The 23,740-nt window shown below is 45.7% G+C and overlaps 2 protein-coding genes across 6 annotated transcripts in view; one reads left to right on the top strand and one right to left on the bottom strand.

Moving 5' to 3' along the window:
• The window catches only part of ARHGAP17 (Rho GTPase activating protein 17), a 76,005-nt gene extending 62,693 nt beyond the window's left edge, over positions 1-13,312 (top strand). For 3 of the 5 annotated variants that reach the window (XM_045542820.1, XM_045542817.1, XM_045542821.1), the window contains 3 exons: positions 811-992; positions 3,533-4,153; positions 12,467-13,312. In XM_045542820.1, coding sequence (XP_045398776.1) covers positions 811-992; positions 3,533-4,153; positions 12,467-12,597 — 934 coding nt within the window. In that variant the 3' untranslated portion in view covers positions 12,598-13,312. Of the gene's footprint in view, positions 1-810; positions 993-3,532; positions 4,154-5,289; positions 5,338-7,089; positions 7,139-12,466 lie in introns of all 5 variants that reach the window. The other 2 variants (XM_045542819.1, XM_045542818.1) reach the window with 2 other exon arrangements.
• A 1,973-nt stretch (positions 13,313-15,285) lies between these two features.
• The window catches only part of SLC5A11 (solute carrier family 5 member 11), a 46,214-nt gene continuing 37,759 nt past the window's right edge, over positions 15,286-23,740 (bottom strand). Inside the window, exons 12-17 of the mRNA XM_045542815.1 lie at positions 20,657-20,764; positions 20,193-20,343; positions 18,508-18,676; positions 17,509-17,724; positions 16,719-16,887; positions 15,286-15,527 (exon numbers count right to left, since the gene is read on the bottom strand). Of these exons, the coding sequence (XP_045398771.1) occupies positions 15,322-15,527; positions 16,719-16,887; positions 17,509-17,724; positions 18,508-18,676; positions 20,193-20,343; positions 20,657-20,764 (1,019 nt within the window). The 3' untranslated portion in view covers positions 15,286-15,321. The remainder of the gene's footprint in view (positions 15,528-16,718; positions 16,888-17,508; positions 17,725-18,507; positions 18,677-20,192; positions 20,344-20,656; positions 20,765-23,740) is intronic.

Here is a 23,740-nt window from a genome sequence, read left to right as displayed (position 1 = left end):
CACATATTTGTTCTGGTTTAAATTTTTTTGTTTGAGAAAAAAAGTATAAGCAAATTCATACATTTTCATTTCCCCATGACATTCAGTTTGTTTAATCAAGCTTAACTATATTGTTTCAGACAATAGTTAGTCTTCACTACAGAAGGACAAATGGAATGCCAATTATCAATTTGCTCTTTGTTTTTTATATGATTAAAAATTTTATAGATATTTTTGTGTATATTTCACTAATGGCATTCACTCTTTGGTGACCTTGATCAAACGTAGCTCTAACGTTTGGTATAAAAGGTTCTGGGCCAGGAAGTAGGAAGCCTGAGTTCTGATCTCAGTAGTACCAACTCTGGACTTTTGAGTAATCATTTAGCCTCTCAGAGTTTCTCTTTCCTCAAGTCCAAATTATTGATAATAACTCAAGCACTTTAAAATTTAGGGTATTGTTTTGCCCCAGCTTTTGCTTAGTTTTGTACAATGTACACGTCAACATCCAAAAGCCCTTTCATGTTATTAAATAATGTCCATTTTAAGTACAAGCACAGTAGAAGCTGAAATTTCATATCATGATACTGAAGTGGCAGAATAGAGGCCAGTCTAGTGCAATCAATCTCATAAAATAAGTAGTTATATGTGACACCAAGTAAACATTAGCTTTATAGGCCCAGTGTGAGCTATTGAAAATTTCAGATCATCTCCTTCCCTGCCTGTTCAAGTGAAAACTCCGCTTGGAATCTTATAGTTTATAGTGTAGTACGTTTAACTTTTCTATTAATACTGGGAGTGTTTCACATCTAACTTGACTTTGATTCCTCGTAGTCCTCCCAAGCCCAAGGACTCCGTATCTGCAGCTGCAGCTGCACCTACGCCTGCTCCAGGGAGAAACAGCAGTCAGATGACCACTGGCCAAACCCAGACCCAGGCAGCTGCCAGCTCCCACCAGCTCTCTGCTGGCCCAGCCCATAATGCCGCCGGGCCAAGCCCTCATACTCTGCGCCGAGGTGAGTGGCCACCCTTCCTTCTTGTCCTGGGGGAAGGATGTGTGCAAAGCTCTGAGTTTGTGGAAAGATTCAGGTTGTGAGGCTTTCAAGCAGATCTTTTCCATGTCTGTTATAAAATGACAAGCAGGAAAATCAGTCATTAAAGAGAAAAATAATTAAAGAGAAAGGAAAAAATAGAGAACAGAAAAGCAGACATTTAGGAATGTGTTTTTTGGCCAGGCGTGGTGGCTCACGCCTGTAATCCTAGCACTCTGGGAGGCCGAGGCGGGTGGATCGCTCAAGGTCAGGAGTTCGAGACCAGCCTGAGCAAGAGCGAGACCCCGTCTCTACTAAAAGTAGAAAGAAATAATCTGGCCAACTAAAATATATATAGAAAAAGTTAGCCGGGCATGGTGGCGCATACCTGTAGTCACAGCTACCTGGGAGGCTGAGGCAGTAGGATCACTGAAGCCCAGGAGTTTGAGGTTGCTGTGAGCTAGGCTGACGCCACGGCACTCACTCTAGCCTGGGCAACAAAGCGAGACCCTGTCTCAAAAAAAAAAAAAAAGAATGTGTTTTTTCTTAGGAGCTACAAAGCTTAACACACAAAAAATGACTTCTCAAAAAATGCTCCCAGTTTTCCAGGAGGCTGGTGCTCCAAGCCATCACTCTGTTTGGGAACCCCCCAGAATGTCTGTACTACCCCGGTTTTGTGGGTCTAGGAGCCACTGTCCCCTCCGAATTGGGGTCAGGGCTTTCTGGGTCCAGATGAACATAATCTGAATTACTCCCACCTGTCTCCCTTGTAGGCCTCCACCCAAAAGCCAGGGAAATTGCTCTAAAACCCCAGGCAGATCATGTCATCTCTTACTTGAAACTTTCCAGTAGCTTCCATGCCAACCTCCCACCCTGGACCCTCTGTGGTCTGGCCGGGGCCTGCTTCTGAGCCCAGCTCTTACACTCCCCCCTCTCTCATTGCACTCTGCTCCCTGTTCCTCAGATGCACTAAGCTCATTCCCTCCTTAGGGCCTCTGTATTTGTTTTCTCTTCCGGAACATTCTATCCCATATCTTCACTCAGTTCCTTCTTATCATTCAGGACTCAGCTCAAAGGTCACTTACTCCGTGAGTGTCCCCTCCCAGCCACCACCTGTTCTGAATTGGTGACCATCCCCCATTCCCACCACACACACAAGTCATTCTCTAGCATGTCACTCTCTTCCTTTCAGAGCATTTTTCTCAATCTGAAATTTTTTTTTTTCCATTTATTGCCAGTGTCACCAAGTAGCTCTTAGTGAGCTGAGATCTTACCTGTCTCATGCATCCCCAAATTCCTAGACCCTGTCCCGTGCCTGTCACAGAGGAGGCACTCCATAAATACTTGTGGGTCTGGGATCTCTTAAGTGCCTCTTAGATCTAGAAAAGCTGGGGGTGATTTTGCCCCCACCCTCACCCTGGAATATTTGGTAATGTCTGGAGACATTTTTGTTTGTCACAAATGGGGAGAAGGGTACTGTTGACATCTAGTGGCATTTAGTGAGTAAACATCCTATAATACATGCATAGCCTCCCACAACAAAGAATTAACTGACCTAAAATGTCGATAGTGCCAAGCCTTTGAAACTGGTCTAAAAAGGCACATGATTCAATAAAGATGTTGGAGCCAGTGAAATTCCATATGAACCAGGGAGCCCTATGCGTTAACCCCTAACTGTATTTATTGGAGTCTGATGATCCTCACTGCAAAGTGACTTGTTTCAGGTAGCTCAAGAAACAGGTGAATTTATTATAGCAAGTGTATTTTGCATATAGTGAAAAATATATTTCTGAGTCCATATTCTTTTTATCTTCTCTGCAACCAAGACAGGGAAAATAGAATAAATAGCAGTTTTGCCATTGAAAAGCCTGAGTTTTCTTCTCATTGAAATTTAAAATGATAGGCTGTTAAAGGCCTCTATGTGTATAATGTACTTAATTTTTACAATAAACTTGTTTTGGAATAATTTTAGACTTACAGGAAAGTTGCAAAGGTGACACTAGAGTTCCCTATACCCTTCACCCAGTTTCACCCTATTGTTAACATCTTACATCACCGTGGTGCATTTATTACAGCTGAGAAACCAATGCTGGTACGTTACTGTTAACTAATGTCCATATTTTGTTTAGATGTCCCTAGTTTTTCCACTGATGTCCATTTTCTGTTCTAGGGTCCCATCCAGGAGGCCACATTGCATGTAGTCATATCTCCTTAGGCTCCTCTGTTCTGTGACAGTTTCTCAGTCTGGCTTTGTATTTTCATGGCTTTGACAGTGTTGGGGAGTACTGGTCAGGCTTTTAGAAGAAAGTCCCTCGATTTGCATTTGTCAGCTGTCCTTCTGATGGTTGGCCTGGGGCTATAGTTTTGAGGGAGGAAGAAACAGAGTGAGGTGCGTCCTGACCACATGCCATCAGGGGTACGTGCTGTCAGTGTGGCTTATTACTGTCAGATTTACCTTGGGCTCCTGGCCAAGGTGGCGCTGATGCCTTGTTCTTTCTGAAAGGTGTTTCTCTCTCTTTGTGCAGCTGTTAAAAAACCTGCTCCGGCACCCCCGAAACCAGGAAATCCACCTCCTGGCCATCCTGGGGGCCAGAGTTCTCCAGGAACATCTCAGCAGCCACCCAGTCTGTCACCAAAGCCATGCACCCGAAGCCCCTCTCCTCCCACCCAGCACCCAGGCCAGACTCCAGGCCAGCCCTCAGCCCCCTCCCAGCTCTCTGCGCCCCGGAGGTACTCCAGCAGCCTGTCTCCAATCCAAGCTCCCAGTCACCCGCCGCCGCAGCCCCCGACCCAGGCCACGCCGCTGATGCACACCAAACCCAGTAGCCAAGGTCTGCCCACCCCCATGGCCTTGCCCAGCGAGCACGGACTTGAGCAGCCATCTCACACCCCTCCCCAGACTCCAACGCCCCCCAGTACTCCACCCCTAGGAAAACAGAACCCGGGCCTGCCAGCCTCTCAAACCCAGGCGGTGAGTAACCCTGAGACGGCGCAGCCGCATGCTGGAACCTTACCAAGACCGAGACCAGTACCAAAGCCGAGGAACCGACCCAGCATGCCCCCACCCCCCCATCCTCCTGGTGCCCACCCAGCTGCGGATGGCAACGTGACCAACACCGCACCGACAGCTTCCAAAATAGTAACGGGTAAGTAGGAAATCAGGCCCGTACTTCCGCACCTGCTCTACATTGCTTTTGTACTACTTCCCTTCATTTAGGCTCTGATTTGTAGCAGGGGTCAGCAGACTACACCTGCAGGCCCCAAACTAAAGTATTATCAGAACACAGCCACGCCCACTTGTTTACATGCCCCCCATGGCTGCTTTGGTGCTAAAAGAGCACAGTTGAGTAGTCGCGACAGAGATCATATGGTCCGCAGAGCTGAAAATATTTGCTACCTGGCCCTTTCAGTTTGCTGACCCCTGATTTATAGTTGCAGTATGTGTCTAAGACCTATCTGCACTTACATTTTTCTAAGTATAATGACTTTTAATCCAGATGGGAACTATTGTACAACATGAGCATAAAATTCATTTCTTAGGGAATACCTCATTAAAATGCTTATTTTCCTTCTAAGAGTAAAAATGTTCATAGTAAGTCAAGAGTTTCAGGTATAACTTTAAAAAACACAATGTATGCCAAATTGGATGCTCTGGGTGTGGAGATCTTAAGACATGACTGTATCACAGTGCTAGTCCACAATGGCTTGGGAGGAAAATCAAGATTTTCCTGTAATCCCAGTGGAAACCTGTTTTGGAGAGGCGGTAATTATATAGATTTCAGTGGACTACCTAATGGGATTTTTTTTTTTTATAGGCAGTCTAGAACATGACCATCTTGTTTAATTATGATTTTTAAAAAATTTCCATCCCAAAAGCTTAAATTTACTATTTAAGGATTGCTAGGTTTTTTTTTTTTTCCTAGTGTATTTTTTAAAAACAGTAATTAGGAGCCTCAAATCATTTCTTACAGCAGCCTAATTTTAAATTTTTCTAAGTGGAGGCTTTTTAGAAACGAAGCTGAAATACACCTGTGGGCCCTCCAGCCGTATTGAGTGATTTCTCAGCTCATGAGCCAAGGGTATACCCAACACCAGTACACCCCGAATGATGAGGGTTAACTAACTCTGAAAAATATCTTTTGATAACTTTTTTTCAGGAATATAATGCATAACTTGCGAGGGTTATAAACGGTTAATGACTTTTTTTCTGATGACACCAGAGCTTTTAATTTTGAAGACAACAAAGCCACATTGGTTTGTCTGTTTGTTTGTTTCCCAATAGATGCCCTTCCTACTGCCCTCACAGGTGGGGAAGGTTTCCGGGACTAAGGTCTGTAGCCCCCACTCAGCCCGTGCTGCAGCTCCAACGCGCCTGCTTAGCCGTGTTCTGCATATGTGCTTATTTTTGCCTTTGTGTTTGGGAGCGGCCATCTGACCCCGGGCCATGGCAGTCAATGGGCCGGCCCTTCTGTAGCGTGTAGACATTCCTTTCGTTTTCATCAGAAGCACTTTGAGCTGAAATGCTCTGAATTCAAGAGGTAGATGTCAGTAGACTGAGAGCCTCATTTCAAGCCACTCAGATAGGATACTAAGAATATCTTCTTTCTTTTTGGTAAGCCTCTCCCCCGCGTTCTGCACTTCCCAGCGTGATTGACCTGTCATTGATTGGCTCATCAGCATCCAACAAATGAGGGCTCGGGTGCAGTCGGCACTGAACGTTGTGTCCTCTGTGTCTTGAGCTTTAATTTTTAATTTTTGTATCTTAAGGGCAAGTTAACTGCATGGAGCTTCTTAATTTGATATTTAAAATTCTCAGGAGCGCTCCCCCAAAAAATCTTTCCCCAAAGGTCCTACACTGAATTCTTTTAAATTCCTTTGTATTCTAGCATGCTTACATTTGCTTTCTTAAACCATATGAGCTTTTTAAAAGGCGCTGTGAGCTCACCTCAGTCTGCCTTCGGGTTCACATTTGGATGCCATAAGGCTCTCATTAGTGTACAGTTAACTTCATCAGCTGATTCGAGCCTTAAGCCTTTTGTGGGCTCCTTAGCCAGAGTGTTCACAGCTTTGGCATGAGTATGACTTACTGTGGGAACCAGAAGGGGAAAACCAAGAGTGCAACCTTTAAAACCAGGAGGAGGGCCCAGGCGTGGTTCCACCTTCCTGACTCCTTGGTGACGAACCCAGAAGTCTGGGGGCGCCCGGTTGGGTGTGGGAGCCATTTACAGAGTAAACCCTAATGAAGGCTGAGCTTTTAACACCTTCATACTTGTTACACAGCAAAATTTTATTCCCAGATCTTTCCTTTTATTTAGATGAAAAACTATAAACCAGAATTATGCCTGTTCTTTAATACCACTGTTACCTGAGGTGCATTTATTCCAGAAGGTTATTTTTTTTATCTGCTGCAACACTGTAATGCACTGTACTTTATAATTATTAGATAAGTGAAATTTTACATTAAAAAATACTTTTCTTTAAGATGTTAGCTAAGTATTTAAAGACCAGTCCATACTGTGAATTCTCCTAACAAAAGAAATTCCAGGTCACTACAATTATCTTTGTATTACAGAATTAACCTTTAATATCTCAAAATCCCCTAGATTATTCTTGGAAGTACACACAAGGCCAATATTTGGAATTTATGAATCTACTATTAGCCATTTTTGGCTATAGCCACTGGGTTTTTCAAATAGAAAGTGTAACTTCATTGGACAGAACAGTCGTTTATTATGACATGATGTTTTCACTTGGAAAACTTCAGAGGGACAAATTCCTGAAAACAAGTTATTCATTTAGAGCATTTAGTCTTAAAGAGTTGGATTAAGGCTAGTGGGATTAAGATAAACTCTTGGGAGAGATCATTGGTGCCAAGCAGGTTTGGCCGCCAACCTCTGGCAGCTGAGCACCAGCGCCGGAGGATGAAGGGATTCTGGCATCATTGTGAGTCTCCTCATCGTTGTGACTGTAGAGAGCAGTAGGGTTTTAATTCCCAAGTAGAAAAGCTCGCATCTTGCTGTTTTTAAAGTAATAGATTTTAGCAAAGAGTATTCTAATTTAAACATTTTATTAAATAATTTAGATGTATGACCCGCCATATTCAGTAAGAACTGAAATTGGAATATGTAATGGTAAGGAAAAGGCACCTGATTGGCCAAAGCATTTTTGCTACTTTACGATCATATTTGTGCACTAATGCCTGTCACTAACCAGTCACCCTAACCCTGCTTGCTTGCATCCCTACTAATAGTGCATGCACTAAAGGAGGACTGGCTTTGTTCATGCTTGCCGCCAGTTATTCTGAATACTAAATGTGTGCACAGACGTGTAACAGGTGGTCACAGGGCTGGCCTTGTTACTTCTTTAATTTCCATTCTTTTCTACATCGAGCGGGCTTGAGGTATAGTAGAACGAGCACATGCTATAGAATTGGAGATGCCTGAGTTAGAATTTCAGCTCTCTGTGTAGCGTAGGCAAGGCACAGCCTGGTGGATCTGTAAAATGGTGACATCTGTCACAGTTGTTGAAGAGATTAAATAGGAAAGCCCTAATTACAGGTCGTACTACACAGTAGGTCTAAATGAATGGTAGTTATTATCATTTTTATCTAGAAGAAAATATTTGTAATCAAAATTGCGTATTAGATTCATATGTGAATATTTTAAAAACTCACCTGCCCAGGCCCAGCCTTCTAAGACCCAGACACAGGGGCTCGGCAGTGGGGCCCAGGCTTCCGTATTTTGATTCTGATGCACCACTTGGTTTTCCTAGTATCAGTTCTCTCATGAGTTAAAAAGACAACGGTCTGGAGGAGAAGAAAAGGAATATTTTCATATAATTTAGTGAGCCTGAGAATACGTATGAGTCATTCGTCCACCATACAACAGATAAACCAAGTCACTCACATAGTAGCTATAAAACTGGACACTTTGCTGTCTCTCATAGTGTCCTCTTTTTTAAACCAAGCTCTCTTTGTAGCATGAAAGTAATGCATTTTTTAAAATAAGCGTGGATTTTTTTTTTTTTTTAAGACAGGGTCTCGCTCTGTCACCCCAGGTTGGAGTGCAGTGGTGCGATCACAGCTCACTGTAACCTCCAGCTCCTGGGCTCAAGCGATCCTTCTGGCTCAGCCTCCTGAGTAGCTAGGTGCACACCACCACACCCAGCTATTTTTTTTAATTTTTCATAGAGACAAAGTTTTGCTATAGGGTCTTGCTGTGTTGCCTAGGATGGTCTCAAATTCCTGGCCTCAAGCGATCCTTCTGCCTCAGCTTCCCAGGGTGCTGGGATTTATAGGTGTGAGCCACTGCGCCCAGCCAAAGCATGGATATTAAAGAAAATTTGAGAAATAGAAATAATAAGAAATCATAGTTCTACAATTGAAGCCTGCCATTTTATTTTCTGCTGTTTTTTTTCTTCTGGTTTTGTTTTTCTAAAAGGCGGGGAGGTGCATGTGCATGATTATAGTTATTTGGCAGATACAGACTTTGATCCTGTAGTTTTATTTTACTTGACATCATATATTCTTTGCCATGTGATAATATAGTTTTTATAACCATCTTTCTCAATGACTGCATAATATTTCATCAGGCATATGTATTATTACTTACAGTTGGACATTTAAGTGGCTTCTACTTCTACTTGCAGTTTATTTTTAGTAAATAGATAGCAGAGTTATGTCAAGATAGACATTCATCAAGACTTGAACAGAATCTCTGCTTTGGCTACAATAAAAGAAAGTTGTCTCAAAGTCTCTCATATACTAGCAAGTCTCTCATAGCCCTAGAAAACCAATGCAGAATAGAAAGCAGCCCTTCCCTCAGACCCCAAGTTCTAGAAGAGGGATGAATAGTGGGGGAGGGGGAGTTTATTCACCCTGAGTTATGCCTGAAGCATTTCATTTCAAGGGTGCAGATGGATTCATTACTTGTCAAAGTGGCTTTCAGAATAACCTAGGATTTTTTGAACGGTAGGTTTACAACCTAAAGCACATATTCAAAATTGTTGAAGTTAAATAAAGCTTCTAGAACCATACCCTAAATTATAAAATTCCTTGGCTGTCCACTTCTGCTTCCTGGATAGAGATATTCAATTCAGGAATGAACCTGGGTTACATTTGTCAGAGTCCCAGATCCAAGGTGGACCATATCACATTTTGCCCTTGGGCTGAGGCTGGTTACTGGCAGTCTCCCTTCTGGTGATTTGTTTTGTTTTGTTAAATATCATATCAGTCATAAGAACTTAGCTCCAAGCAATATCTCAAAGACCATCCCTTGTTGGAATGCAGATAATATATAAATTCATAGCCAAAGAGGATTAGAAGTGTTTTTTTAAAAAAACAGGTTCTTACAGGTATCTTTCTAAAATAAACTTTTTCTCCTTTTTACAACAATGAATCAGTGTTTAAAACTCAAACCACTATCTCCTCAGATTAAGGTCTTCTCTTTCAGGACCTTCTTTCAGGACCTTCTCCCAAGGATATACCAACTCCTTTCGGGAAAAGGGAAAACATTATATGGGTTAAGAACCAGAGTCCCACCAATCTGGCTGTGTCCCCTGGGGTGAGGAGCAGGGCCTCCCTTTCTTATCTTTCTTACCTCTGCAGGGGAGCTGATGCTGCCTTAGGATTTTTTTTTATTCTTTTTTTTTTTTTTGAGACAGAGTCTCGCTCTGTTGCCCGGGCTAGAGTGCCATGGCATCAGCCTAGCTCACAGCAACCTCAAACTCCTGGGCTTAAACGATCCTCCTGCCTCAGCCTCCCGGGTAGCTGGGACTACAGGCATGCGCCACCATGCCCGACTAATTTTTTTCTATATATGTTTTTAGCTGTCCAGATCATTTCTTTCTATTTTTAGTAGAGATGGGGTCTTGCTCTTGGCTCAGGCTGGTCTCGAACTCCTGACCTCGAGCGATCCTCCCACCTCGGCCTCCCAGAGTGCTAGCATTACAGGTGTGAGCCACCGTGCCCGGCCCTGCTTTAGGATTATTTGCTGGTGGTTCAATGACATGATGTGATAAAGTATGTGGAACACTTAGTGTAGTTTCTGGCATATAGTAAGTGCTCATTAATGTTAGCTACTGTGATCAAGATTAGTCTTTATGTGAAAATTGGCTCTGTACACATTGCCGTGATTCTTACTACCTTTCGTGTATAAACAGATCCATTGTTTTCTTTCAAGCAATGATTCATGTGAGGATGAGAGAGAGGCTGGGGAAACCAGATGGGGCAGGTGGGAGGCAAGTAAAGGAATTTCCCTTATGCCTCACGACGAATTTTTTTCGTGGGTATATAATTAGTGTGTTCACTATAAATAGTTGGAGAAATTCAGAAAAGTACAAATCTAGAAATAATTTGTATGTGATGTATTAGAAGAAGAGAAAGAGCAAGTTTGTCCTGTGGAAAGGGTTGGTGGCCAGTAGGTGTTAGCTTGCATGTAAATACAGATATTAAGTAGAAATCTCCTTACTATGTACAACACCTTTGCCTCATTCCCCACCAAGTCATGTCTGTTCCATAATTTCTTGTAAACTCTTTGGGCTGAGAAGAGCCCCTGCTGGTCGCACTGTCTGTTTTGTTGGGTTAGGATTATGAGAAAGGGATTGAATTTGCGATTTTTTTCTTGTTGCTTTTGAGACACGACTACTTCTTTGCCTGAGGATGTAAGAAGGGAGGATTGGAAAGATGGTTGCATTAGAGGACTCTTCATTTATCCATCCATCCAACCATCCACGTGTCCAGCCACAAAACTTACTGAGCATCTGCTATTTGCCAGTCCCTGTTTTAGGCACTGGGGACTGTGAACAAGACAGATGTGGCGTCTGCCCTCGTTTACTTCCATTCTGCTGGGGACAAATTTAAGATGTTCTCTACACTGTGCACATAGGCCACCTTTGGCCCCGCACCATCAGGTGGTAGGTATAATTCAGGTGGTTTTACAGTTATCTTGAGACCTGAATTGTAGGAAATAACATTTAGCACCTGAACTCTTTGACACCTTAGGCACCTCCATAAATCTAGAAATTTGAGTCGTGGAGCATAGGAAACCTTGAGGGACGCATCTGCCAACCCAGGAGTCAGTGTAAGAAGAGGGGTGCCCCAGGGGGCAAATAGATCTCATAGCTCAAAACTGTAGGGGCAGGAGCCAGTGTCAAAGCAGTGAGCCTCCCAGATGTGCACCAGCATTTGCCAGCTGTGCCTGCATAGAGGGGAGCAGGTAACACGGAAGTACTGCCAAAACTAGCTCGCAGCAAGGACAGACATGGCGTGACTTTGCACAGCAACTACAGAAAAGCAGGCCTTAATTAAGCATAACCACCTCCCCAGTAAACTTCCCTCCCCACTCCCTGCTTCCTACCATTACTAGCTCTAACCTAACAAACCTAATCATCTCTCTCCTCTCTTACACCAGCCCTAAAATATCTAACAAGGTCTCATAATTTGCTAGAACCCACATCTACTGGAGAAGCTAACCCCTCTCTCTGGGTTAGGGCCTGGCTCTCCTACTTGACCATGGGCTTCATTAAAGCTGTGCCTGTCTTGTTCACTCTCGTGTCCTCAGAAGGTGGAAGAGTGCCTGGCATATAGTAGGTGCTCAGTAAATATGTGTTCATGAATGAATAAGTCTGAGACCCACTGGCCTCTCTGGGACAAAGGCTGTGATTGATGAAGGTGTCTTTTGTGAGCATGGGAGTTTGGAACAATGGCTTGAGGACCGTGTATTTGCCATTTTGCTAAAGGAATTTCAGCCAACATAGTAAGACATGAAAGAGAAATTAGAAGTATAAGTACTAGTAGAGAAGGGGACATTAATATTTGTAGGAGACTAGGTGGTCTGCCTCAGTGATTGACTCCCCCCCGCGACAGGACACTTGGCAGTGTCTGGGGACATTGTTTGGTTGTCACGCTGGGGAAGAAGTCTGGGTGGCATGTGGTGGGTGGAGGCCAGGGATGCTGATTGGCACCTGCAGCACACAGGACAGCCTCCACAACAATGATTCCGCCCACGATCTCGCTAGTGCTGAGGTTGAAGTCGTGGCATTAGTGACAGGAGGAAAACCCATCTGCCGCAGAGGAGAGAGCTCTTCTTAGTGCCACTCGTCTATTCCTGCAGCCCAGATGGCATCAGGAGGTTTCATTTACTGCATTAGAAGCCCTGGCGAGAATGAGGTTTCCTCTCCTCAGTCAAAGCAAGCAAATCCTTCCAAGGTCGCATCCCTGAGCATTGCCCAGGCTCACGGAAAGGAGCCACAGAGCCAGGGGGCGGGCTGTGCCACATGCCACCCTCTGGGGTCTCAGAGACCCCACTGAACTTCTAAGGGTGCTGAGGCCTCTCGCAAGGGACTGTGTGTGCGCCTGGGCTGCCTCCCACGCTTTCCAGCCTGTCTTCTCAGAGTGCCCTCGGGTGGCCTCTCAGGTCTTACCACTCAGTGATGCCGTGTCTCCTCGTGTTTTTGTCCAGACACCAATTCTAGGGTTTCCGAACCGCTTCGCAGCCTCTTCCCTGAAGTGCCCCCCGACTCCGCAAGCAAGGACCTGCCCGGCCGCATTCTGCTGGATATAGACAATGACACGGAAAGTACCGCCCTGTGAAGAAAGCCCCTCCCAGCCCTCGACCCCGTCCACCTGCCAGTGGAACAGGGGCAGGCAGACCTCTGTCTTTGCAGACCAAGCAGCGAAAAGCTTTCAGTGGAGGGCAGAGAAAGGCCTCCCCCCGCCGCCCTTGGCCTTCTGCACAGCCCGTGGAGGCCGACACGAAAGCTGAATGACCTGTGTCTGGAAGAAGTTGGCTTTCTTGACGTGGGAAGGAAATCATGCCAAAAAATCAAACACAAAGAAATACCCAGAGTGGAAAAAGTATTCCTGCCGAGATGTGTATAGGAAGCTTCTGCCACTGCTGTTAATATGGGCAGCACCAACAGCAATTTGGGTTGAGTAAGAAGCAATGCAGTAACTATCTATTTAATAAAATACGTTAATTATGCAAGTCGCCTACTTCCTGCTACTTGGACTTTCGTTCTTCTATGTTAGGAGGGAGTTCCTTTCCTTCAGACTTGCTGCAGAATCATTTTGTACCAAGTATGGTCTGTGTCTCCCCACCCCCGTGCCCTCCAAACCATGAGCATTGATGGTGACTGCTGGATCTGTCACCCCATCAAACTGGATGTGACTCGTGCCTTGTTGGATTGCCAGAATGTAGAAAGAATTGTACTGTTCTTTTTTTTTTTTAATGTAATTGCTACTTGATAAGGACCGAACATTATTCTAGTTTCATGTTTAATTTGAATTAAATATATTCTGTGGTTTATATGAAAACTTTATCATTCTTGGAGGCAAATTGTGGGTTGTGTGTGTGCAGGAGCGTGTGTGTGGTCCCCTCAAATGGAATTGTGGATGGGACATCTTGCAGGTCTAATTGTAACTGTGGGAGTTGGAAGGAGTAGAGAGCAAGGTCACAGCAGTGAAAAAGGTCACCGGGTTTCCCCAGAGACCTCCCAGACTGCTGTCCCTCAGCAAGTGTCCATGGTCAGGGCTGTACCTGTACCCTTTTTTTTCTATCTGGAGATATTTAGTCTCCTAGAGGCTGACTCATGGGAACTCAGCCCCACAGGGCTAGAGCATTCGTGAGAAGCTGTTACTTGTCATGGGAATTCCCTTTTCCAGTGGCCGGAGTGCTGTCATGCCCTGTCCAAGGCACTTCTTTCCCAGGATTGAAATACTTGGAAAGAGTGGATGGAGAATTGGAGCAAAGTGAGGCTGAGTCTCTGGATGGCTGCTCTCCTGATGGCCTCTCTCCATGGCCCAGATAAAGTGGTTTTCTCTTGGGGACAGAGAGGGACATGCGCTGCTGGAGTTGGCTGTCCTGAGCCTCCCATTGACCAAACCGTCTGCTAGGTGTGTCTCAGTCTCTGCTTAGAAGACATTGGGCCTCCTTCCGCTGTGAACTGACTTAACAAGCCTAACTTGAAAAGGGCAACCATGGTTTCCTCTTGACTCAAAGATCCCTGTGCTCCCAAAGTACTCCCTACACTTACTTACTAATTACACTGAAAACATGCACCTATAAACCCATTTTCCCCCATATCTTAAATTTTACATTTGCTTAAGTCTCACCCCTCCCCTGTGCCACCCACGTGGGTCCATGGGTCACTTACCCAGCAGTCAGGGCCAGTCTCTCCCAGCGACGCAGTGCTTGGGGGCTGTGGGTGACCATCTGCTGCCACCGTGGATTCTGTGTTGCAGAGCAAACCAGCCCGCAGAGGAAGGAGTCAGGAGATGTGCAGAGAGGCAGAGGCGAGAGAGGAGCAGGAGGGCGTGCACTCTTCCAGCTCCCAGTTCACGGCCATCCTGCATTTCTTGCCCTTGCATCCTCACAATAAATTGCTTCTATTGTTTTTTTGCACAAACATGCCCAGGTTTGTTTCTGTTGCTGGCAACCAGATGACTCCCACTTGATACCCCCCGACAGAGGCTGTCCTCTTCTCACGCTGAGGCGTGTGGCTGTGCAGGCATCTTTCCTCTTCCCACACTCTCCCCACCCAACTCCACCTTCGCACCCACGCACGTGTTCACACACTCTACACATTGTGTCAGTGTGAATGACACACTCTGCCCTCGTGGAACTTTGACTCCCCCTGGGCAGACAGGTAAGCAATCAATAATAAAGCATGACACGATGGACAGGAAGAATAGATTACTAGTCTTTTTTTTTAAGATCTTATTTCTAATTAACCAGCTATAGAAACTGGCAGAGCTTCTTATTAATAACTATAGATCAACCCTGCATCCACTTTTTTTTTTTTTCCTGGAGACAAGGTCTCACTTTGGTGTCCAGGGTAGAGCACAGTGGCATCATCATAGCTCACTGCAACCTCAAACTCCTGAGCTCCAACGATCCTCCTGCCTCAGCCTCCCAAGCAGCTGGGACTACAGGTGCGCACCACCACACCAGCTAATTTTTGTTTTTTTGTAGAGACGGGGTCTCACGCTTGGTCAGAGTGGCCTCAAATTCCTGACCCCAAGCAATCCTCGCACCTCAGCCTCCCAGAGTGCTAGGATTACAGGTGAGCCACCGTGCCCGGCCAATAACTAGTCTTTTGAGAAAAGGAATCTTTTACACATCTCTCCTTTTCCCATCCTTTAACCTTCATTCCCTTTGAAGAAGAAAAGAGCTTAACATCATGTTGAAAATGGCCCGTAAACACCTTGAAAACCTTGTGGTAAACAAACAAAAGCTTTATTATTTTTTCTTTCATAAAAAAAAAAACGGGGCATTGAAGATAAACGGAGAGCTTGGGCCCCTGGGTTCACCCCACATTAAGCAAAGTAGCCCCAAAGGAAGATGGCGCAGCTGATGCAGATGATGAGGTTGATGTCCAGGAGGGTCTTCACAAAGGGCCTTTCTTCCAAGGACACTATGACGGGTTCCGCTTTGCTCGGAGGCTCCTCCTTGGCGTTGGTCTGCATTCCACAGAGCCACAAGATGGCCTTCAGCACTTTGGACCGCTTTGGGGTCACATCACCTAAAAAGAACTCAGCAAAGAAACGTCATGGGGCTGTGTCTCCCAGAGGAGCGAGAAGGGGACACTGACCAGGTGGGTTGCATGCAGTGGGATGAGTACTCTAGATACCTTTTCTGGAAAGTCTTCATTAATACCTTCATTCTGGGAGATTGTTTAATTCTAGAAGATTGGTATTTTCAGAATTGGCACCACTTCCAGATGAAAAATTTCAGATGAAGAAATCAAAGCTCAGACTGACTAGCTTGAGCAAAGCTACCCCGCTGGGAAGCAGTGGCAGGGGTGGGGTTGGACGCCTGCTCTGTCTGATTCTGTCCTGTGTCACACTGCCTTTCAGGAGACCGAGGGGAAATGAGTGCTCTGTGCAAAGCTCTATGTCTTCATTCAGAGCTGGGGCTGCAAAGCCAACTGCCTGCGAGGCCCGGCAGGGAGTGGATCTGAGTCAGAGAGGGCAGAGCTGCATATTAAACATGTTGAAATAGTCTTCAACTCTACCAAGAAGTAGGCTCTCTCTGTTTCTTGAAACACATGGCCTCCTGGATCTATCTTTGAGTTTCCCACATTGGGTTAATGTGGTTTCACCTCCACAATATAAAACATAATAATAATAACAAAAAAACACAACGTCCATGGCAAACCACAGCCTCAGGGTCATAGAGACAATAGGGACTGGTGGGGACCTTGGCTAACTGAAGGGCACGTCCCATATCTAAGGGGGACTTTCGCCATGTAGACACATGGGGCCAGTGTTGCTGGATGTTCCCATTTTCCAAGAGAAGGTGGAAATCTGAAATTTTATGTTAAATCTCTCAATTTTTAAACATTCACCCACATTGAAACAGTAGGTGGGCTAAACCAAAATACGTCTGCAAGCTGCCATTCTGAAGCCACTGATTTAGAGAATGCCAGTAGCGTTCCAGCCTGCAGTGCGGGGGTGCACGAGGAGAAGAGGAACCATGCTTTCGCAGGCGCTCAGCAAGTGTTTGCTGTTATGCCCGTCTGAGATTTCTGTTGAAAGTTACTAAAGAACCCCCTCCTGGTGGCTGGAACATGGGAAGGAGCAGACACGAGCCAGGGGATGCTAAAATGCCAAGTCTATCCCCTTTTCTGGCTTGTGATTTTATAGAAAAATTCCCCTTAAACACACAGTTCTTCTCGAAGCTCCTATTGTAATTTAGGAGAGAGGTGACTCACAGCTGTGGTTTTTGGACACGTTTTCTCGAACAATGTCGAACTGGCTGGAGGTGCTAGTGGCCTCTGGTGTCCCATTCTGAGAGAGGGTGACAGGCAGGGGAATCGCTGGTGGCACCTGTTCCTTCTGGACCCTGGGGTTGTGGCGAGTGAACCAGGTCAGGCGGCTGACCTAAGGAACGGAGGTGACTTGTGAGATATGGGTGGGGGGAGGGGCTGCCATCCTTTTCTCACATGCCCCGCCCAGCCCCACCCTCCGATAAGCCTCACCTCTCCGCACTTTCGGAATCAGTGGACGTTTCCCCAGCTCGTGCCCCATCTGTCTCAGTAATCCTCATTCCCATGTTGGGATCTAACCTTCCCTCGTTTCTAGTTCCCAGACCTTAACCCTAGCCCCGGAGTATTGAGGGATCGGCCGTTTTAGCTCATCCCTTTCTCCGGCCACAGGGATTGGGTTGGTTCACGGGTGAGCACGTGTCTTGAGCTGACTCCGTCAATGGGAATCAAGAACTTTGCTAGAAATCCTGGGTGAGTTTCCTTAATGACAAGAAAAGAGAATATATCCCTAGAAGATACCTGGCCCCACACAGGGCCCAGGAATTAAAGCAGAAGTGAGAGGTGGATCCTAATGACCTTTTCAGAGTCCTGAATCATCCCGTCCCTGCAGCCCAACCCTGGGCTTTTGAGCTTTTTGAACAACCAATCCTCTTTGCTTAAGCCGGTGTGGGTCAGTTTTCTATCACTTGCAACAAAAAGAGAGACTCCACGGATATAGCTGTCCGCCCAAACGTACCATCTCCTTGGAAGGGGGCTCTGTGAACCAGCTCACGGTGGACACAGTGATCAGGGTGGCTGTGGACAGGATCACGGAGAAGTAGAGGTAGTGGACGCTCTTCACCACAGCGGGGCGCTCATCTGGCTGGTTGCACAGAGGCTGCGCGTAAATGAAGTCCAGGACCAGCCTAATCAAGCCCAGTAACAGGCCCAGGATCAGGCCTGAGAAGGCACCCTGCAAATCAGAGCAAGACCTTCTTAAAGACGGCAAGAGCTTGGGCTTCCAGAAGCCTCAAGAAGCTATCGCAAGAGCTTGTTTTTCTTGGGACGGTCACTGCGCGGGTCAGTGATTTGGAGAAGTTCAGAGGTACTTATCTGTCTACCTTTTACACATAATGCATCGATTACATGTCATTTACTCATTCCCTGTTAAAGTAGCTTCCCTGTTCAATGACAAAAATGTATCGAGATACTTCTTTTTTTGTTTGTTTGTTTGTTTGTTTGAGACAGAGTCTCACTCTGTTGACCGGGCTAGAGTGAGTGCCGTGGCGTCAGCCTATCTCACAGCAACCTCAAACTCCTGGGCTCCAGCGATCCTCCTGCCTCAGCCTCCCGAGTAGCTGGGACTATAGACATGCGCTACCATGCCTGGATAATTTTTATATATATATTTTTTTAGCTGTCCATATAATTTCTTTCTATTTTTAGTAGAGACGGGGTCTCGTTCTTGCTCAGGCTGGTCTTGAACTCCTGAACTCAAACGATCCACCTGCCTCGGCCTCCCAGAGTGCTAGGATTACAGGTGTGAGCCTGCATCGGGATACTTCTGAGAAGCCCCATGGCATTTTGTCAAAGGCCAGGTAGCACCCTCCATGTGTCTTGCGCCACGGAACTCACCCTCTCTCATGACACCTGAGTTCAGCCTCGTGTCTCCTCGTCACACTTCCCCCCCCCATCCTCTCCCAGTCCTCAGGGGCAGTGCTTGGCTCTTGCAGGGCAGGGGCTGACCCAGAGCTACCTTTTCATTGGCCCGCTTCCAGAAGCATCCCATGATGAACACCACCGCCACAGGCGGCTGCAGGTAAGAGCTGACGGACTGGATGTAAATGAAGAGCTGGCCGCCCTGGCTGGCCTGGACCACGGGGATCCAGAGGATGGAAGCCAGCACCAGCAGAACCACAAACACCCTGGCACCGACAGAGAGAGGCCCCAGGTTAGTGCTGTCTTCCCTGAACATATACTTCTATCTTTTTAAGAAAATATTTATGGATGTTTCGTTTATATACCATAAAATCCACCCATTGTAAATGTACAATCCAATAGTTTTTAGTAAATGGACAGGGTTGTGCAACCATCACCACAATCAAGATCAATTACATCCATCACTCCAGAAAGTTCTCATGCCCATTTACAGCTCGTTCCTGCTCTCACCCTAAACAACCACTTACCTGCTTCCTGTCCCTCTATTCCATTAAGTGCCATTGTTTATGCTTCCCCAGTTGGAGAACATTTGGATTGTTTCTACTTTTCCATTCTTGTGAATAGTGCTTCTGTGAACCTTGGTATACACATCTTTGTGTAGACATTATGTTTTCATTTCCAGGAATCCAATTGCTAGATTGCGTGATGAATTTATATTTAACATTTTAAGAAACTGCCAAACCGTTTTTGAACAGTTGAACCATTTTATATTCCCACCTGCAATGTATGAGTTCCAGTTTCTCTGCCTCCTTGTCTGTCTTTTTGACTGTAGCCATTCTAGTGGGTGTGTTAGTGGTATCTCGTGTGGTTTTAATTTGCATTGCCCTAAAGGCTAATGATGTTGAGCATCTTTTCATGCACATACTAGCCATTTATGTATCTTCCTCAGTGACGTGTCTATTCCCATCTTTTGGTTGTTGGTCTTACCGTGTTACAAGAGTTTACCACATATTCTAGATTACAAGTTCTTTATGAGATATATGGCTTGCAAATATTTTCTTCCAGTCTGTGGCATGTCTTTTCGTTTTCTTAATGGTGTCTTTTGATGTGGAAATGTTTTAAATTTTGATGAAGTCCATTGTATCATTTTTTTTCTTTTCTGGATTGTGCTTTTGGCATCACATCTAAGAACACTTTTCCTTACCCGAGACTAGACAGCCCTCACGGTGCATCATCTTGAGTGATGGAGCCTCAAGGTGGTTATTTGCATGTAATTTACATAAAATTTATGTGCCACTCATATTTCAGTTTCTCCCATTAGGCTTCATTGCTCTGCAGAAGCCTTTGTATAGAAACCTTTCTTCCAGTCCCAAGAACACCCCCCTCCTTTTACCTGGCTGACTCCTACTCATCCCTCAGGTTCCAACCCTGAATCTCCAGATCTCCTGACTGCCCCATCGGAAGTCATTTGGGTTATAGTCATCTGTTTGCTTATCTTCCTTCTTCTCCTTTAGCTCCATGAAGGCAATAACTCAGTCTTTTCTTTTCATGGCTATATGCCCTCGTACCTGGGACGTAGTAGGTGCTCACTGAATAGCTCTTGAAGGAAAGAATGTCTTATACACGGAGTCCTGACGCTCCTCCTCTCTGCTGTCACAGGAGGCTGAGCCAGCCTGGAAAATCTGCTGGTTGGACTTTCTGCCTCTGGGTGGGCTCAGCTCTCTCCTCCCCAGGTATCTGGACTTTTCACTGCCCCTCCACCTCCATCTAGGAAGGCCTTACCTGCCCACAATCATGAGCTCCTTCTCAGATGCCCGAGGCCGGAGGTGATTCCAGAGGTCCATGGTGAAGATGGTGCTGGAACTGTTAAAGATGGAGGTGAGGGAGGACATGAGAGCCGCCATCATCACAGCCATCATGAGCCCACGGAGCCCTGGGGGCAGAAGGGAGGTCATGGCCTTGGTCTTTTCTTGTCAGCAGCTGCTGCCTTCTCTCTGTTACCCCAGGCCAATAGGCTCAACTCTGAGGAGGCAGAACCTCAGAGGAGATGGCTGGGCAGCGCCCCCAGGAGAGCCAGGACCTGGGCTTGGCTGGGGGGGCCCTGTCTCTGGGGCCCAAACCCTGAGCCCAGAGCCTGTTCCCACCCACAGACCTCCCAACTTTTCCCTATCTCAGACCAGAGCCCAGCCCATGTTCTCCTTTCTGGGTGCTCTAGGGAGCCCAGTTTAGGGGTGAGAGGACATTACCTGTGGGCAGGAGTTCCAGCACAAGTTTGGGATACGCGATGTCAGAACAGCCAGAGGGGTTGCTACAGACCTTCCTGCAGATCTCTGGATCTGCACACGCCACTTCATCTACGGAAGAAACACAGGCCCAGAGTTGAGCCCAGGCCCTCGGAGCCGCGGGCCTAGCCGGCACATGGCCCGACACAGGCCAGCACCAGGAGGCGGGTTGATTGTGTATAAGTTTATAGCTCAATGAAATGAAAAAGAGCCTAGCCTTTATCAGCTGTGACCTTGTTACTTAAGCGTTCTGAACTTTAGTTGCCATACCCATAAAATCAAGATAAGAGTGTCATTGTACTTCAGAAATTATAGTGAGAATTAGGCAGGGCATGGTGGCTCATGCCTGTAATCCTAGCTCTCTGGGAGGCCGAGGCAGGTGGATCGTTTGAGCTCAGGAGTTGGAGACCAGCCTGAGCAAGAGCAAGACTCCGTCTCTACTAAAAAAAATAGAAAGAAATTAGCTGGACAACTAAAAAAAAATATATATATATATATATATATATACATATATATATATATATGTAAATTAGCCGGGCATGGTGGCGCATGCCTGTAGTCCCAGCTACTCGGGAGGCTGAGGCAGGAGGATTGCTTGAGCCCAGGAGTTTGAGGTTGCTGTGAGCTAGGCTGACGCCACGGCACTCTAGCCTGGGCAACAAAAAAAAAAAAAAAAAAAAGAAAGAAAAAAAAAGAAATTATAGTGAGAATTGACTGAGATGACACATGCAAAGCACTTCACACAGAGTCTGCTACATAGGGAGCCTGCAAACACTTCAGCGACTGTTACCGTAACCCAGAGGAAGCTGTGCCACTAGTGGCCAGTCTTACAGAGGTGTCCTGATCGGGCTCCATCCCCCGACTGCCAAAAAAGGGGACACAAACATCTCACGTCTTTACTGAAGTTCCTCATGGCTTGACACATGGCAAACACTTTCAAAATTCCTCTTTCCCTGGCTCATGTGGTTCCACAGCTGTCCCTCATTCTAGACCCAAAGACTCCATCATGCTGGCTCTGAATTTCTCCCTCCTCTTTCTGCATCTCTGTATCAATTCTGTTCTGCCTAGAACAGCTCCGATTTCTCTCCTGTAAATCCATCCACCCTTCCTGGCAACTCTAGCTCTGCTTCTCCACCTGTTATGACGACCACACCCCAAGCACACAAGCATAGGCCTCCTGCTTGGAAGACAGAAAAGGAGATAAAAAACTATACTAGTGTGTGGCACGGAGTAGGGGATGAGTAAATTTCCACGGGGAGAGGCTAGCTATCACATTATTATCTTTTTCATAACCCTGTGGGAAAGGCAGAGGTTACTTTTACATTTCGCAGATAAGGGGAAGGTTTCAGAGAGGGGAAGCCATCTGATTGTGATCACCCAGCAAGATCACGTCACAGCCAAACTTAAACCCAAGTCTCCTGACTTTTCTCTTTTTCAGAGAAGGAAGGCCAAGAGGGCGTATCTTTTCTATCTTTCGTGAATCTGGCAGTGACCCCATCGGGGCCTAATCCTGGCCACCTGGGCCTTTAGACACTCCATGTCGTCTCAGTGGTTTAGCACCTGGTCTGAGTGAGACATTTCTTGTCACCTTTTGTCTTCCCAGCTTCTCATGTCTGAGCTAACCGTGTTCCTCACCTCCGTCCCAGAGTCTATCCAGCACCACCCACCCTATGTCGCCCCGGCCGGCGGGTCCCATGTTACTTCTCAAGTCTCTTTTAACAAGTGGGTCTAGGTGTGGCTCCCATGAATGCTTCCCAGACCCTCTCTCTGCTCAGTCCACAGGGGCTTCATCCTTCCTCCTCATTTGGGGGTGACAGGGCCTGTCAGCCCATTTTCCTTGGTGAGTGGGACCCGCCCTGAAGCTCAGTTTGGGGGTGGAACTGGAGTCCTTTACTACTTATGCCGGTTTCATCCTTGCTCCAATGCAATGTCAGTGTCGTGATGACCATTAGCTGAGGCCTCAAATTCACAATGGCCTCAAATGCAGACATTTGACAGTATCTCCAAATGAGGTGATGTATTTAGCCCCTATATTTTTATTTCCATTAAAAATGTTAATGTAATAAACATAAACATGTAAAGTACACCATGATTTTGAAATCTAGTATTACTGTATCTTCATTTTCTTTTTTGGTGTAGCAGGAGACCTAAGATATGGAAACAGCTCCAGGCCCTTTTATCCATTGGGAGGCCCGAGCGCTAACTGGTCTTTATAAAACTTGCCAACAGTGACGTCTTCTCATGGCTGGGTCTCTTCCCTCCACTAGCATCCACCGGTGGTGGAGAATATAGGTGCTGTGACCATCATTAATAATACTAAAGGCAATTGCTATGGAATAAAAGTATATGCCCCCCCCCCAAAACAATGGTTCAGTTTTGGATAAAATTAAGATGGCAGATCAAAATGATATTTGATGAGCAGTATTGAGAAAAAACAATCTTACTGAGAAAAATGCTTTTGAGAAGGTCAAAGTTCTTGGCTTTTTATTACTCTTCTGAGGACACTTAGGAGAAGATTAGAAAATATTTACATTCCCTTTGCCAGAACACTGCAAGGAACCTCCCAGGTAGGCCAAAGGTCTTGTTTAAGTTTAACTCTACATAGGCTCTGCTTCTTGTTGTCTAAAAACTCCTTATTTTCAAGTTATACCAAGAAAGAGCAAGAATTTCCCTGAGATATATAATTTTTAACTACAAAGTTTTTGTTTTACCTTCTAGGAATGCAACCTTCAACCATGAGACACGTGACAGACACAAAGTTTATGAAGCATGTTTGTTGCAAAAAATTGCGTTTGTTTATTCAGTCTGAAAAATATGTTCATCATGGGGGAGTTAGTTGGTTCAGCTTAGTTATAAATGAAATTCAGAGATTTGTGATCATTAACCCACCCTTCAATAACATCTGCTTCCCTGTCTTGGGCTAATCAACTAATTCCTATATGGAAAGGGTTCTCTTATCAGAAAGCTTCAGACCCTCTGATGCTTGAAATAAAGGATGCCTCTAGCAATCTAAACATAGCACAAAACCTCCTTCTTCCACAATTCCAA

Source organism: Lemur catta, chromosome 2, assembly GCF_020740605.2.
Source record: "Lemur catta isolate mLemCat1 chromosome 2, mLemCat1.pri, whole genome shotgun sequence".
In the NCBI taxonomy this organism is placed as follows: Eukaryota; Metazoa; Chordata; class Mammalia; order Primates; family Lemuridae; genus Lemur; species Lemur catta.
Note: the sequence above shows the minus strand (reverse complement) of the source record. Positions and strands in the feature narration are given on the sequence as shown.